The 14,661-nt window shown below is 34.5% G+C and overlaps 1 protein-coding gene across 2 annotated transcripts in view; it reads left to right on the top strand.

The window, feature by feature from the left end:
- LOC105292449 (UDP-glucuronosyltransferase 2A1) overlaps positions 1-10,283 on the top strand; it is a 73,240-nt gene extending 62,957 nt beyond the window's left edge. For both annotated transcript variants that reach the window (XM_011360669.2, XM_011360671.2), the window contains 3 exons: positions 1,445-1,532; positions 1,998-2,217; positions 9,795-10,283. In XM_011360669.2, coding sequence (XP_011358971.1) covers positions 1,445-1,532; positions 1,998-2,217; positions 9,795-10,074 — 588 coding nt within the window. In that variant the 3' untranslated portion in view covers positions 10,075-10,283. The remainder of the gene's footprint in view (positions 1-1,444; positions 1,533-1,997; positions 2,218-9,794) is intronic.
- The last annotated feature ends 4,378 nt before the right edge of the window (positions 10,284-14,661 follow it).

Raw genomic sequence — 14,661 nt, 5'->3', positions numbered from 1 at the left:
AAGGAAGGAAGGAAGGAAGGAAAGAAGGAAAGAACGAAGGAAAAGTGAAAGAGAAATATGGAGGAAGAAAAGACAATACATTGAAAAATCACACAATAAAAATCTAAAACTAATTATATTTTTGGAAAACATTACATTTGAACTTTGAGAGTTAGGATGGCCTCCTGACATAAGTAAGTTTACACAGTATTCTTATTTGTTTTAATGTTTTCAGTCTCCACTTCTGGTTGCCTAAACAAGTCCTGTTTGTTTTCTATTTCTTCACTTACAATCTTACTCACAGTTTTTAATTGATAAATATCACTTGTAAGTCATAATACTGTACTTAATTGACTATTAGCACAAGCCTTTTCAAAAAAGGTTGATGTCAATGTCCTACTCTCTCAATGTTTGCAAACTATCCCTTTTGTACATTCCTCTCAACTATCACATAAAGCAGGGTGGGGCTACATGATTTTTAAATTACTCTAGAGCCTTAAAATTCTTTAGTTCACTTTCCCTTTTGACTGAAGACTGTATATCCCAAGCTGGAGCTAAAACACCAGAGAAAAAAATTCCAAAATGTCTTGCCAAAACAGAGCTGAGAAGAGCAGGAAGAGCAGAGCAGGGCAGAGCAGAGCAGAGTTGAGCTGTCAAGACAGAAGGACCATATCCTAGGGCTTCCTCATATCGGTGTTGTTTCATAGCCATGCTGCTTCATAATTGAGTGTAACACTTTGAGCGGTTCCACAGCTGTGTTGTACTCACAGTGGGCTATATCACAGCTGAGCTGTTTGCACTGAATAAAGTTTCCTTCTTCAGTGCACCCCAGATCGGAGATTCCTGTTGAGGCTGAATTGGCGCCATCGACCATCAGTTGACACACTGAACTGCCAGCCTACATTTTTCCTACCATCTGAGCTAACCCTTTTGTAGGAGTTCCTGGAATCATATTTCAACCAACAAGACAGAGACTTTCCCTGTCCAATTGGAGCTATGCAGCTATATCCTCATTAACATCTTCACTGACCACTCAGAGCAGCTCTACCCCGACCAATCAGGAAAGTGTTTTGTGGACCAATTGAACTGTTAGGATGTGGAGTCCTTATTTGCATGAGGATGGGTCAATCAGGGACCAGGGGTAGGAACATCTCTCTAAATAAGACAGGCCCTCTCTGGTTCAGAGGGTGAACTTCCTTTTCTACTGAAGATTGAGGACTGCATTTTCCCGGCTGGAGCTAGAACACCTAGATAGCTTTGCAGAGCCAGCTGGAGCTTAGCTGTCTAGCCAGAGAGGGGTCACACCCCAGGCTGCTTGACCTCGGGGTTCCTTTGCAGCCAGCAGCCATGCTGTCCCATAATCGAGCTGTTCATACTGAATAGTTTCCTTCTTTACCACAAAAAAAAGGTAAAAATTCTTAACTGTAAGTTTTTACTTGCAAAATGAAAGCATTGTCTTCCACAGATTTTATGGAGATACAAAGGAAAGAAACCAGCCACATTAGGAGCCAATACTCGGCTCTATGACTGGATACCCCAGAATGATCTTCTTGGTAAGACCGAGGGGAAAAAGCTGTATAGTTTGATCATGGGCAAATTGAGTAACTGTTTAACAGCAAATATTTTTAATACATGTTTAATAATATAAATTTTTTACATTTTATTGCATATTTAAGGCAGGTATAATTTAAAAATTGGCCATTGTTTATAGATTTCTGCTTCCTCTGGTTCACAAAAGAGCATGTTCAGTTAAGACTCTCATCACTTTTCAAATTTCAGTCTCAGTTCCAATATCACCTTCTCAGTAAAGTCTTTCCAGACAATGCAGAGGGAGTCAATTCCACTTTTTCCTGGGATCACGATTTTCTGAAATAGCAATAACTCCTGTGCTCAGCTTTTGTAGGAAATATTGCCTTTTTCATTGAGTTATCTTGCAGTTTTTCTCAATTATCCTCTGAAATTCTGTTAAACTATTGTAATAAAATTCTAACCAACTTCTCACCCAACCCTCAAACTAGGTCATCCCAAAGCAAAAGCTTTTATCACTCATGGTGGAACCAATGGGATCTATGAAGCTATTTATCATGGGATCCCTATGGTGGGCATCCCCATGTTTGCTGATCAGCCTGATAACATTGCTCACATGAAGGCCAAAGGAGCGGCCGTGGAGGTGAACATAAACACAATGACAAGTGCAGATTTGCTCAATGCCTTGAGAACAGTCATTGATGAACCTTCGTAAGTACTACTGCTTTTGAAAGGCTTATCTTTGATTATGTTACCCATCATATCTGAGACTGTTCAATGTTTCCTGCATTTGTAATTGGTGTACTTTATGAAAAATTTTATTTATTTCAATTAGTTTCAAGTACACAGTACATTGGTTAGACATCTATACAGTTCATAAAATGATCCCCCCAATTGCTTCCTCCTTCCCCTGACCTTCCACCTAGCCAACATATTAATACCAACTACATTCCCTCTGTCATGCTCCCCATCCCCATGACGATCCATCAGCTACTAATTTGTATTTCTTTAACCCTTCACCCCATTCTTCCAGCCCCCCAAACCCCCCTCCCCTCTGTCCATCACCAAATTGTCCACAATATTTGTGAGTCTGTTTTTGATTAGTTTGTTCTTTTTGTTCCTTAGATTCCGCATATAAGTGAAATCATATAGTGTTTATCTTTTTCTGTCTGACTTAATTACCTGCTAGGTCCATCAAAGCAATATCTCTTTCCATCCCCTTCCTTTTAGTCTGTGTGTGTCTTTTAATCTGAAGTGTCTTTTAATCTTTTAATCTCTTGTAGGCAGCATATGTAGGGGTCTTGTTTTCTAATCCATTCAGCCATTCCATTTTGGGAGGGGGAGCACTTAATTCTTTTCCATTGAGGTACTTATTGATAGGAATGTAGTTGTTGCCATTCTTTATTCTTGTTTATGATACATGTTTTTTCTTCTTAAAGAAGTCCCTCCAACATTTTCTGTAATACTGGCTTGGCGTGATAAATTCCTTTAGCTTATTTTTGTCTGGGAAGCTCTTTATCTGTCCTTCAATTCTAAAGGAGAGCTTTGCTGGATAAAGTATTCTTGGTTGTAGATCCTGGGTCTTCATTCTGTTGAATATTTTGTGTCAAGCTCTTGAGTCCTGCATAGTTTCTTTTGAGAAATCAGCTGCCGGTCTTATGGATATTCCCTTATAGGTAACTGTTTTTCTCTTGCTGCTTTTAATATTCTTTCTTTGTATTTAAACTTTGGCATTTTGATTATGATGTGTCTTGATGTGGGTCTCTTTGGATTCCTGGATTTGGGGATTCTCTGAGCTTCCTGGAGGTTTATGTCCATTTCTTTCACTGGGTTAGGGAAGTTTTCCATCATTATTTCTTCAAACAGCTGTTCAACATCTTGATTTTTTTCAATTACGCCTATCAGATGAATATTTGAAGCTTTAATAGTGTTCCATATCCTCCTTAAATAATTTTTATAGTCTTGGCATCTTTTTTCTTGCCATTCTGATTGAGTGTTCTGAGTGGCTTTCCTGTCCTCTAGAGAGGGCATTTGATCCTCTTCTTTATTCACTTTGCTTATTCCTTTGTATATTCCATTTAATATACTTCTCATCTCAGATAATGTGTTCTTCATTTCAGACTGCTTCCCTTTTATAATTTCCATTTCTGTTTTTATGTTTTTTATCTCTTTGTTGGAGTTCTTACTGGATTTATCTACACTTCCCAAAAGTTCATTGAGTATCTTTATTACTAGTGTTTTGAACTCTGCATCTGTTAGGTTACTTGACTCCATTATTTCTGGATCTCTGTTCCATTCTCTCATATGGTTTCTGCTTCTTTGTCTGCCTTTTTGTGTCTGTTTCTATGCACTAAGCAAAGCTCCTAAGTCTCCCAGACTTATTAGTGTGAATTTGTGAAGTAGGTGTCCAGTGGCACAGTCCAGAGAGGGGGTCAGCTGCAGACCAAACTTAGCCCAAGCCTCTGCCCCATCGGGGCCACCTGTTGATTCAGCAAGCAATCCACAGATGCCGTGCTTACAGTTGCCTCAAAAGGCCACACCAGAAACTGAGGCCAGTTGCTTCCAGTGTGAGTCTAGGTGCTGCTCAGCAAGTGCACTGGGAGGGGTAGGGCTCAACAAGAAACAATGGATACCACCGGCATGTCTGTATCCCTCGCTCTGACAATGTTGCCCTATAAGTCCTTAGTCCCCCCTGCGCATAGCCAAATGGGCAGTGGTGCTCCGAGCGAGCAGATCTGTCACCGCGAAAATCCACTCATGAACACGGCCCCTTTACGAGGCATTTGCTGCTGCCACAGCCACCATCTCTCTCAGCCGCTTGAGATCCAGCAGCCCTCTCTCCATCTTTCTTTCTGCTCATACAGTGTGATTTCTTGGATTTCTTCCTCTCTGTATGGCTTGTTCATCAAGATCCCAGGTGATTTTTCCTTGCTGCTTGCTCCTTGTTTCTGTTACAACTTTGATTTGGTCGCCAGAGGGATGAACAGAGCCTCTATCAACTACCATTTTTTCCCTCCCTAATTGGTATACTTTTAAATAAAACCATAAAATAACTACATAAAAACCACTTTATTATTTCATTTCACAAATTTATTTGTGAAAATTGCAAAAACACTCAGATTTCAAATACCTACCAATGTCTTATTAAAATAATGTTAATGATTACACTCAGATATTTATTCTGGTTTATCTGTTTTATTTTATAATATACATATGCTTCTTTAAATATTATACACATTCAGTAAGTACAAAAATGGAAGTGATAATTTACCCAATATTAATCATTCAAAAATAACCATCCTTAACACTGAGAGCATACTAATTCATTACGTTTGCATATGTACAGTGAGGAGAGATAGAATAATTAATAACTTTATAAATATCAGTTGTGTGAATTTTTAAGAAAAATCTTAAATTTTATCTAATTTAGCTAAAGATAAATTGAAATAAATTTTAAACTATATTGAACTTTAGATATATCTAATTATATCTTAATTTTTTTCTCTGAAATATCTCACCAAGGTTCAAAATTAATATATATATATATACTTTTGAGTGGCTTTATTTTTTGGTCTGGTTTTTGTTGTTTGTTTTTCTGAGTGTTAATTTTTAACTATGTGTTTTAATTTCAGCCACTATCAGTTGAACTCAACTCTGGAAGTTATTTCATTTCCTGTGTATTACTTAAAATTTTGATTTGTCAATATTTATGGCACTTACTTATCTCACATTTATTTAGTCTCTTTGTTATATTTTAAGAGAATTAAATTTCACCATTTATTCAGAGATTCTTTATTCCAAAACATATTTGATTCATTCTAATTAGATATATCATATGGAATTTTAATTCAATAAAAATTTGTGGATATTGAATTCCTTAAGATTATGTTTAACAATAGTTGTTTACTGCCCCAATATGAGAATAACACCTATCTGAATATAACATACTTAGCTCTCACTTTCTATTTTTCAGAACTATGTAAACATACTCATGGTCTTCTAACTTTATTTATTTATTTATTTATTTTAAATTCATTCATTTTTTTTTTTTATGGTGACATTGGTTAATGAAATTCAATAAGTTTCAGCTGTACACTTTAATAGTAAGGTATATATGTATTTACACTGTGCGTTCACCTCCCATAGTTAAATTTCTTTTGTCACCACATATTTGACCCCCTTTACCCCATCTACTTCACCCCTCCTCCTGCACCCCTTACCCTATGGTAACCACTAGTCTATAGTCCATGTCCATGAGTCTCTGTTTGTCCTGTTCATTTGTTGCTTTTAGGTTTATGTCTCACATGTAAGTGATATCATGTGATTTTCAACTATTTTTTTTTTTTGTGGAGGCTACAGCTTCACTTTGAATTGAATGAGAACTGTCAACATTAACAGCCTGTTAATGGAAAGGAGCTGAGATTCATCTGACTTAATAGTTTAAATATTTGATTCTATTCCTTTCTGGCTTGTAAGGTTTGCGCTGAGAAGTCTGAGGATAATCCAATGGCTTTTCCTTTATAAGTTACCGTTCTTTTCCCTGGCTGCCCTGAGAATTCTCTTTGTCATTGATTTTTGATAACTTTAATACAATGTGTCTTGGTGAAGGCCTTTTTGGGTTGAGATAGTTGGGTGTTCTGTTGACTTCTTGAATTCCGAGCTCCAGCTCATTCCTGAGATTTGGGAAATTCTCGTTAGGTCTAATTATATAAAGACCTCGCTAGCCTGTTGCAAAAAAGACACTTTTCTTTTAGTTTCCAGTAGGTGGCATCTAAGTCTCTTGGATACTAGCTTTATATAAAGCATTAATAATGCCTTTTTTTTTCTTATAGATGTTTAATCACACTTGCTACCCTCAGTCTCAGTCCCTGGCAATGTTAGCAACAGTTTTGTCATGTTTGCTCAGATTCCCCTGGGACTTCGCAGTGTTCGGTCTCAGAGGATATGGGGGGAAGTACCCTCTGAAGTGGAGGATGGGGGTTGAGGCTTGGCCTTGTGTTTTGCTTCCGCGGCTGGTAAAAATCAACTGTTATTTCTCTGCCATCCACGCTCCTCTGCCGTCCCCACTTCTCTGCTTTCTGACCTCATGCCTGGGCACTGCTGCCAGCCACATGGAGCTCACAGCTCTCCCAGGAAGAGCTGTTTATGGAACTCACTGCACCTTTTCTCCTCCCCCCCCCCCACCTTCTACAGGGAGCTCTGGTGGCTGTGATAGGCAGCTTCTTTATTTCTCCCAGTCTACTACCTGACTCCTGGGGTTCTGACATATGGTAGTTCTTATGTGCAGATCCCATGCTCAGATGTGCTGGTGTATAGTTTGGGTGGTTTTTTTTATTGTTGAGTTTTAGGTGTTCAACTTATTGTTGTTTCAAGGGGAGAGATCTGGGGACGTCTCTCACTCTGCCATGTTTCTCCAAACCCCGGTCATCTAACTTTAAATGCTGCATAGATTATGAGCACCATCTTATCATTTCTTTTTTAAATGTTCTATTTTTTCCAGCATGGAAAAAAACCATTATTTTTTATTCAGAAAGTAAAATATAATGTATCTCTATGAATTATTGTCAACATTTCCCTGGGTTGTAATGAGTCCTTTCAACATTGTTGATATAAAATAAATGTATTTAACTTTTCCTTTCAAAAATAAAATTTTCGTATGTTATTTATAAGAATTTCTTTTAGTTCCATTTTTATCTCTATTTTAGGGACATCAGATTTCAATGTTCTCTATGTTAAAATATTTTGTTTTCCTTCTCTATTATTTTCTAAATGTTCTAATTAATTTTTATTTTCTTAATTCACAGAAATTGCCCCAAATAGTACATAAGTTAGTAAATTTGCTTTTTCAACATGAGCATTGCTTGCTGTTTCTGATTTCTTTAATCCTTTACAATGCTATTTTACAACGTATTTCAACAGCTCACCAATATCTTTTAACAGTGCTTGTTTTATATTTCGATTGTTGAACTCTTATTTATAACTCTCACATTCTTATCACACTTCAAAACTCTGTTTTGAATTATATATTATGTTTCATGATATTCTAAGTCTGTCATTTTTGAGGTTTTTACCTCAATATTGTGTAAGTTTTTATCATGATTTCTTTTTCATCTTGCCCTCTCAGTACTTGTTCTGAATTTTCATAGGTGCATTATATTTAAATTGATTCTAAGTTAGCTCTGACACAATTATTTTTATTCAGAGGCACAAACTGAAGGCTACTTGTAACATTCCATTCACATGACTGAAAACCAAAGTTTAGGAGGTAGGAGAAAAGGTAAACTCAGGTAGAATTTTGAGCAGCTTTTAGTGGAACTATTTTGAGTAAAACTATCTGTTCAAAGCCTTACTATCAAGGTTTTCTAGATAAAAGGATCAGTGTATTCATTTCCAGAAAAGGATACTAAATATTTGCCTTGAGTCCATGCTAAAAAGTCACCTCTCTTTTCTACTATTCCCTCTCACATTCCAAACAAATGACTTTTATTAATATACATATTTAAGCAATAATTTTCAAAATATTATAAATATTAACTCAAGAGCTGAGCATGAAGTTAGGAGATTCAGTAAGACTTACTGTGATTTTTTTTTCTCTCATAAATGATGACCTTGATATCTAATCTATTAGACTATTATCAGGTTATTAATTGCTGATAATTTGGTTCATTTTACTAAACATCAAAGTAGGCAAATTTGGTAATTTTTTAAAACTATACTTCATTCTATAAAATGATCATTAAATTTTATTGATGACTTGAAAACTGTTGATATAATACATACCACAGAATCATAAATACTCTTAGAATTTTCTAAGAAAATACTTAACATTATTTTAAAATACCTTAACATTGACTCTAAACCTAACGTCAATTCTGAAATTATCTGGGAACAAAAGAATCTAGTGTAGATTGAATATATGCATGTATTTGTATTCCAGTTTTATATTTCTTAAAAGAATTAAAAACACAAAAAATACATTTAAATACATAAATCATAGTAATTTCATCATTTATAACATTTTAAGATAACAGAAATAAAACATTAGTATAGAATAAAATATGGAATTATAATTTTAAATATGAGCATAGTTCTTTCTTTTTCTATCTCATTTATAAGAAAGAATACTATATTTTTATTTAGATTCACAAATACAAGTTTATCAAATATGTGTGTATTTCAAATTTTAAATCTTTATGAATGATGAAAACTTGAACAAAAGAACTATTTGGATAAATAGACTGCTATTAGCACTGAAGTTTGCCTAAAATGTATTAGGAAGAATCCTGTGAAATTACTGTTTTGACCCTATCACTATTTTTATTTAATTAAAAGATTCTTCTTTCTCATTGTGCATATAGAGAACACATTATCTCTTGCTGCTGGATCTACTGTACCACATTCACTAGTGAATGATGACCACATTTCTCTTTCCCCAATCCCAAAAATGTCCTGCTCTACTAGGACATCTCATCAAAACTCACTTACTTTCTGTCAACTTCATGTCTCCAGGTTGGAAATTTTATTTCTACCAAAAATCCAGAGAAGCGTGCTAATTCTGTTTCAACCACCAAGAAATGTCAAGTGAAAACATAACTAGCCTTTCAAATACATACCTATAACCATCGTTGTTTGAGAGACCATTAGCGATATTAACTTTACGACTACCATATTTCCACAATATCTATGTGCTCAAATTCTAGCGAGATATTTCTATTTACCTTCAAAACTCAAATTTCATCACTTTGTCATTTCTAAAATTACCCTAGAACCTTCACCCAGTTTTGACATTACCGATATAGACAATGTCTTTTGTATCACAAACACACAAGAGTATGCAATGGGGGAATCTCAGACACTACAAAAATATGACTCATCAATGTTGACTATCAGTTGCCAGTGTCTGTCAGACAGCAGAGTTCATGCTTATGGACCTTTTAGTAGATATTTTCCAACAATATGGGTTAGCTACAGTCTTGGTCTTAGAACAATCCTTGAAATCATACTTCATACAATATTAATATTCTTTCTTGAAAAATTTAAGCTTATTCCTTTTTTATGTGTTTATATTTGGCCACATTCTGTTAAAAACATATTTCTTCCGTACACACCATTTACAACTCCTAAAATGCTTTGCAACCAGCAAAGGTCATGTCACAACAAAGATTAAATGTTTCTCCACATCTCTGACCTTTGGGTGGCATAACATATAATAGATTATGCAAAGGTATCACATACTTACCTTTAATGAAAAAGACCGTCTCATTTCTGCCTATGTCTTTGTCTACCAGTTATAAAGAGAATGCTATGAGGTTATCAAGGATTCACCACGATCAACCTGTCAAGCCCCTGGATCGAGCAGTCTTCTGGATTGAGTTTGTCATGCGCCACAAAGGAGCCAAACACCTTCGGCCAGCTGCACACAACCTCACCTGGTTCCAGTACCACTCTTTGGATGTGATTGGGTTTCTGCTGGCCTGTGTGGCAACTGCTATATTTTTGGTCACAAAATGTTGTTTATTTTCTTGTCGAAAATTTGGTAAAACAGGAAAGAAAAAAAAAAGGGAGTAGATCTTTCTAAGTGTGGTAAAGGCCTGAATGGTCAGTCCTGTTTAGTTTAGCCACAATGACCTTAATAAAAACATATCATCTTCATCCTGTTTTCAAAATTCCTATGTCTCTACCGTAGCCTACAGATATAGCCTAGAATTTGACAATACCATTAACTAGTGAGCATGTCCCATTCTTCCTTTGTCTTTTCTCAGGTGGCTTTATCTTCTTCCTCTTACTTTCCTGACACAGGGACATTAATCATTTTACGTATATTCTATACATAATATTAAATTCTTAATTTTCAACTTTAAGTGATATGCAGACTGATAATATGCTAAATCCAGGGAGCACACAAAATGTGAGCTGAATTTGATTGATGTAGGGACCATGGAAGAATAAAATTTACATGTTCCCCTAGAACATACAGATCAGGGAAACATCATAGAAGATTAGTATGTTATAAGAATAGAATTGATTACATTTTAAATAAAAATAAGCCCAGTGTTGCTAGGCTCAGAGCACGCATGGTTAATTACTATGATAGTACATCAAACTAGGATATTTTCCACCTTTAGTCAAGAAGTGCTCTTGGGTGCCCTTTAGTGAAAGTGTCTGGATACTGCCTTCAAACAGAAGAGATCAATTGAGTCATATTTTTTTCTCAAGGACAAAGAATGTGGCATTATGTTAAAGGCAAACAGATCATTTTGAGAGAAAATAACAAGAAATATAGATAATAATATAGTAACTTGAAATGCCTTTTTGTTATATTTAAAAAATCACTAAAAATATAATAAAACATAATTTAAAATTTTTTAAATAAATAAGAAATAAAAATTACTAATACTGATAATCTGTAATCACTATTTATAATCAAATGTTTAGTTTTCAGTCAGAAAAACAAATATTTACCTGTAATGTAAGATTGTTATATTATTTTTCAGTCTTTATCTTTTAGAAATTTAAACTCATCAATTAGTTGTTATGCCAAGAACATAAGATAGTAGCAGGCTTCCTTGAACAAAAACATGTTAGAAGAAATATTTATCAGTGCAAAAAATTAATTAAATGCAAATGTTCATAATTCAAATCAGCTTTGCATTAATTTAACAAATAGATTAAAGATTGAACTTTCTTTACTTTTATAAATTTAATGACATGTCTAACTAGGAATCAATATGAGTATTTGTTACACAATTGAGGAGATAAATGATGTCCACTGGCTTCCTGATAATTTTGAAATTCTTATTCATTTTAACATGGTATATTAAAAATTATTTTCAATTAAAAAATAATTGTATCATGAAACATATGAGTATTTTTTCTTGAATATGTCCATTACTAAAAATGCAAATAAATTCTAAAATATTTTTTTCTGAAGGCTGAAAATTTATTTATTATATGTTAATATTTTTAAAGCGTGATTCATATTGATGTATTTTGACTTTTACAAGTTTCTTATGTTTTGAGAACTCTATGTTTGCTCTATGCCCAGTGTATTCTCTGCAGTTAGAATGCAGTGAACGGCAATGATCTAGTGAGACATGGGTCAGCTCTGAGTACTACCCTAATCCAGTCATCCATTTAGTTTCTGATACTGACCACCATTGCAGAGAAGACTTGCTCCTGCTCTCTGATTATGTGCAGATTTCTTCCTTTTTCTTGAATATCATCAGAGGCCACCTGGCAAAAATTCGAGGTGATACCAACTGCATTAGTGTAACTGCAGCGTATACTTGGATTGCAAAAAAAGTCTGATAATGGACTTTCCTTAAGAGTTTCATGAAATGACTCAGATGAGGAAACTCTCACCCTTAAAAAGTGGAAACCAAGTCCCATCAATCAGAGTACTTTGCACAAGTCTTACATTCTCAGAACTTAGACATGTTCAGGAGGCTGAACTCAATACTTTTACTTATTTTTTTCATATACATTCCATGTGCCCCTTATCTTATGGCAACATCTCCTCTGGTCATGGAGGGTTCTTTACTTGGCAAGATGATCTAAATCTTCATCCTCTCCAAATCAATATGATAATATATTCTATATGAATAATTTGTCACAGATTTTCATTTGATCTTTTCTATGGACATTAGAATATTAAGATGGATTCTAATAATCTGCTGGATATTAGACATAATTTTGCCTAAACTTATCATGAGTCAGTGACCTAGTTAATCTTCGGTATTTTGTATGTGTGCTGCCAAAGCAAGCACAATCTTTTGTATTTTGGATCCATCACCACAGCCAGGAGAATAACACTTTCTTCAACCCAATTCTAAAGCAGAGGATCTTAAAAAAAATCAAGTAGAGCTCACAGTTTCCAATCTAAGTAAATCATGGCCATATCCCCAGGGGGAATCCTTCCTCTCTTGAAAAATGAAACCTCCAAACTGCCTGACTCTAAGTTGTAATAATGAAAAACAAACTTGTCTAAAGGAGATGGTGAAGTATACTTGCTTGGGGATACATTTCCACTTTTAATCACTTGAGTTCTGAACCCATGTGTTCAAACTAAAATATATAAGGGCATCATACATCAGGTCACTATTTCAAGCATACAACACATTTTTTAAGACTACCTGAAATATGTAGGGTATGTCTCAGCTAAAACCCTGAAAAGCTTTCACTAGCTCATGGAGAAATTGGTAAAATCAGCAAATTACATGAATATTAGACTTTGCTATGTTCCCTTAGCTATAAATATGTTGCCTAGTCATATACAATGTTGATAGCAACAATGATTTTTACTAAGACTCATGCCCATGGTTTCTGATGCCAGCAAAAATACTACTGAGAGTGGAGGGTAGGAGGATATTTGTTATTTAGAAATTATAACTACTGCTATGGAGAAAATGAATGCATCCTCTAGTATAGAAGGTGACCAATGCAATCTTCTACCTTCTGGCTGGCTAGAAGCCTAAGGAGTGGTGTCATATTGAGAAGGAGATGGGGCAGTATCTTCTATTAACAGGTTGGATACATAAACAGCTGAAGTAGCCAGATGAGCCTTGATGAGTTGAATTCCATGCTGTGTGTTCATGCATCGTTTTCATCCCATTCTCCAGTGCTCCTCTGTACATGAGCTTTATAACCAAATTCTAGAAGGTCTAGAAAATGACAGTGGTATACACAGGACTGCTCATCCAGAACACTTTATTATTTTAACACTTGACTGAAGCACTTGATTGATCTGAAGGAAACCCCCATGGAATATGAAGATCTTCATAATCTGTGCAAATTCAAAAAAGGTTTATCCGCATAATTCTACTCCACATCTTCTTGCCTTTAATCTTCCCTCTGATCTTCCCAAGTCTCTGATCAACCGAGCAATCCATTAGTCACTGCTGTGAGTCTGTAGATGTGCAAAGCAGGCCATTCTCTTTACAATTTTGTCAATGTTTGCTATATAGATTTTCAAGTGGTGATAGCTTTATTTACATAAAATTATATAACTCCCAATGAATGAAAAATTTTATTATTTTTCATTGACTTCCATTTTTGGTAATGATTTTAAAGTTAAAATCAATTATTGTCTAATATCAATATAACATCTGCATTCTAGTGTTCAGTATATACGTGACATAGTTTTCATGTTTCCTTTAAATGTTTATATGTTCTAATGTTGTACATGTTGTCTTTTTAGTCAGAATATGACTAGACTTTTATAAATTAACCGTTTATGTGTATTTTCTAAATACAAATTTTGTGTCTACTTTTCTTTATTTGGAAACTACTATATTTTATTTTCAATGTTTTCAGAAGTTCTGTTTTTCTGATTATATTTTACCATCTTTATTTTGATCCTTGTAACTGATGGAGTGGGTTTTTTGTTTGTTTGTTTGCTTGTTTTGCTGGCTTTTCCAATTTTTTGATCAACTTATTTGGAAGTTATACACTGTACAAATGTTTATGTGCACCCTTTTAACCAGCACATAACTGAATTTTTATAATCTAACATGTTTTATATCTTTTACCTGGGAATTTTTATACAGTTATGTTTGCTAGGATAACTTACGTATTTTATTTTTATGATCACTTTATGTGTTTCTATCTCTATGACTTCTTCGATCCTTTTTGTTGTTCTTTAATATGTTCTTAAGAATCAGTTGAAGTTTTTATTATTTTTTGTGAAGTTCTTTCATTTCATTTATTTTCCTTCTAATTGTAAGACATTCAAGCAGTTGTATACATTATTTTGTGGCAATTTTTAAAAATCAAAATGATTGTTCATTTCTTTACCATATTACTTAATAACATAGAATGTTCAAATGTATTAGGACCATGCCACATTTAAGTTTATGTACCACTAGGTTGAATTGGGCCAGTTATCTTTTTCGTTTTTGACCCTTTATATTTTTAATCTTACTCCTTTGATGATATCATCCATGTAAATTATTTGTATACCAGTGACTATGAAATTGACATTTCTTATGATTTATCTATTCTGTACTGCAGACTAATAAATCCAACTGCCATCTCTTCATACACATGTATTTTAAACATTCGCTATTTAAAACTCAGCACTTACCTTACTCCAAACAAGTTTTTCTGAAATCATCTCTATTTCGATTAAAAATCAAGTCAGTCCTTCCTGGTACTCAG

The sequence above is a fragment of the Pteropus vampyrus genome, unplaced genomic scaffold (genome assembly GCF_000151845.1).
Source record: "Pteropus vampyrus isolate Shadow unplaced genomic scaffold, Pvam_2.0 Scaffold57, whole genome shotgun sequence".
NCBI classification, from domain to species: domain Eukaryota; kingdom Metazoa; phylum Chordata; class Mammalia; order Chiroptera; family Pteropodidae; genus Pteropus; species Pteropus vampyrus.
The sequence above is the reverse complement of the archived record's forward strand: the minus strand, read 5'-3'. Positions and strand labels throughout refer to the sequence as shown.